This window comes from Notolepis coatsorum, assembly GCF_963971535.1.
Source record: "Notolepis coatsorum genome assembly, chromosome: 1".
In the NCBI taxonomy this organism is placed as follows: Eukaryota; Metazoa; Chordata; class Actinopteri; order Aulopiformes; family Paralepididae; genus Notolepis; species Notolepis coatsorum.
In genome coordinates, this window is record NC_140165.1 from 137871737 (window position 1) to 137874576 (window position 2840).

Sequence of the window (2840 nt, forward strand, 5' to 3'; positions counted from 1 at the left end):
AAAGCAACAAACCTATAGAGCCTGAAAGATGCGTCGTTGATAAAGGAGGTGGGGGAAGGGAAAAAAGATTGGAACTCATTATTGAAATCAGAATCACTTTATTCGGCGAGTACGTCAATGCACGGGAACTTGTCTTGGAGACACACGACAACTTAGTGGTTTTCACAGCGGATACTGACACTGGTACAAGGGCCAGTGGAAGACGTGTATGAGAGTGGTAGAGACTGTGGACAGGCCCTGCAGCGGCGCTGACCGCGATGGTCTGACGTGAAAGACGCGCATGTGTTTGAAGAGCATCGCTCTGCCCACTGAGGAGGGAAACACGAGGACCTTTATTGATACACCACACTCCCCACAATGATCAAATATCACATGCACTGTTCCCCAGCTTTACTTGCCAAGGTCAAACACAAATATCTCTTTGTTTTCATGTGTGTTGAGTGTGTGTGCGTGTGTCTGTGTGTGCGTGTGTCTGTGTGTGTGTGTGTGTGTCTGTGTGTGCGTGTGTCTGTGTGTGTGTGTGTCTGTGTGTGCGTGTGTCTGTGTGTGTGTGTCTGTGTGTGCGTGTGTCTGTGTGTGCGTGTGTCTGTGTGTCGTGTGTGCGTGTGTCTGTGTGTGCGTGTCTGTGTGTCTGTGTGTCTGTGTGTCTGTGTGTGCGTGTGTCTGTGTGTCTGTGTGTCTGTGTGTCTGTGTGTCTGTGTGTCTGTGTGTGCGTGTGTCTGTGTGTCTGTGTGTCTGTGTGTGCGTGTGTGCGTGTGTCTGTGTGTGTGTGTTGAGTGTGTGTGCGTGTGTCTGTGTGTGCATGTGTCTGTGTGTCTGTGTGTCTGTGTGTGCGTGTGTCTGTGTGTCTGTGTGTCTGTGTGTGCGTGTGTCTGTGTGTGCGTGTGTCTGTGTGTGCGTGTGTCTGTGTGTGCGTGTGTCTGTGTGTGCGTGTGTCTGTGTGTGCGTGTGTCTGTGTGTGCGTGTTGTCTGTGTGTCTGTGTGTGTGTGTGTCTGTGTGTGCGTGTGTCTGTGTGTGCGTGTGTCTGTGTGTGCGTGTGTCTGTGTGTGCGTGTGTCTGTGTGTCTGTGTGTCTGTGTGTGCGTGTGTCTGTGTGCGTGTGTCGTGTGTCTGTGTGTCTGTGTGTCTGTGTGTGCGGTGTGTCTGTGTGTGCGTGTGTCTGTGTGTGCGTGTGTCTGTGTGTCTGTGTGTCTGTGTGTGCGTGTGTCTGTGTGTGCGTGTGTCTGTGTGTCTGTGTCTGTGTGTGCGTGTCTGTGTGTGCGTGTGTCTTGTGTGTGTGTGTCTGTGTGTGCGTGTGTCTGTGTGTGCGTGTGTCTGTGTGTCTGTGTGTGCGTGTGTCTGTGTGTCTGTGAGTGACCACCTGACTGATGTATCGGTCTCTGCCTGTGCAGCTCTGTAACATCTGTTCCTCTCCCTCCTGCAGAAATTGCTCCAGCTCTCACTTATGTCAGGGTTCAAACCTCTCCTGCCCTCCGCTCAAGCCTGCACATCAAGTCCGAACCCGTCTCTCCTCCCAGGGATCGCACCAGCAACACGCCGGGGGGCTACGGGGGCGGTGGACTTCAGCAGCAGCAGCAGAACCGTCGTCCCGCCAGGACTCGGGACGCTCGCCCGTCGACAGCCTGAGCAGCTGCGGCAGCTCCCACGGGGGCAGCGACCACGACGAGCACAGGAACAACGAGTTCCACTCGCCCCTGGGACTGGGCCGGCCCGCCTCCTGGACGAGCGCGAGAGCCCCTCCCTCAAACGTGTGCGCCTGTCCGAGGGGTGGGCCACATGATGACCCTGTCGTCTCCCCCCCCCCACCCCCTACCCTGGCAGCGCCTGAGTCGCCCTGAGCCCTACCCCCATCCAGCACCACGTGGCGTCACAACGCCCCCCTCACACACCCTCCTCCTTCATCCTCCTCGCGCTCGATATCACGCGTCACTCGCCACCCCGACCCCCGAAGGCATCTCTCTCTTTTGATCTCTTAATCGCTGAAGGAAAGAAGTGGGGGGGGGGGGCTTTTCTAAAAATGTATTTGTATTGTTTAATTTTATCCTTTTATCTTTCTTTTTGCTGAGTGTGTGTGCTATACATATTGAAGTCATATTGAAGCAGTGGGGTGTTACTACGGGGGTTTGGGGAGGGCGGGTGTCGGTCGGAACAGGATCAGGGGATTGTTTTGTTTTTGCCGGGGAACTATGCATAAATTGTGTTGTGTGTGAAAAAAAGAGAAGAAAATCACGTATGCATAATCTTTACACGTGTGTATGTGTACATATATGCATATCAACAAATAAACAAAAAAAGTCAGGTACTCTGTTTCGTAAAAAGTACTTACAATTTGCCTCAGCGATATATCCGTGACTATAGAGACAAGAAAGAAGAAAAAAACACACAAAAAAATAAACACAAACACGAGTGTTGAGTTGCTAAACCCACCCCTGGCACTTGAGTTGGACACCAATACAGTGTGTACAGTGTCCGTTTCATCGTTATGTACCTTCGACGCAGTTCTCCCCTTGCAAAATGTATGTTACATTATGATGTCATGTTGCAGGTTCAACGTATTTATGTATATAGAGGGTCGGGAGAGGGGGGGGGGGGGGGGGGGGGGGGGGGGGACAAGGGTCAAAAAGTTGCCAGACATTACAAGATTTATTTACTCACGAAAAACGAAAGCTATTATGCAACATTTGAAGGATTGTACAGGTGAACCGGGCAGACCCAATGGTGGACGTGTGGCACTCTTTTTGGATAATTCTAGTGCTCCCCCTTCAGGGTCTGAGCTCAAAATGAGGGTCACGCTTTGATCTAAGAGCCATGTTAGTGTAATCAAGAAAGCCCTGGGTCTT

The 2840-nt window shown here is 51.9% G+C and overlaps 1 protein-coding gene across 1 annotated transcript in view; it reads left to right on the top strand.

Annotated features, from left to right (window-relative positions):
• The window catches only part of LOC311222874 (myocyte-specific enhancer factor 2C-like), a gene marked incomplete at its 5' end in the record, with an annotated part of 58694 nt that extends 56092 nt beyond the window's left edge, over positions 1 to 2602 (top strand). Inside the window, 4 exon segments of the mRNA XM_084307523.1 lie at positions 1424 to 1471; positions 1473 to 1576; positions 1579 to 1715; positions 1718 to 2602. Of these exon segments, the coding sequence (XP_084163649.1) occupies positions 1424 to 1471; positions 1473 to 1576; positions 1579 to 1715; positions 1718 to 1780 (352 nt within the window). The 3' untranslated portion in view covers positions 1781 to 2602.
• Positions 2603 to 2840: the final 238 nt, after the last annotated feature.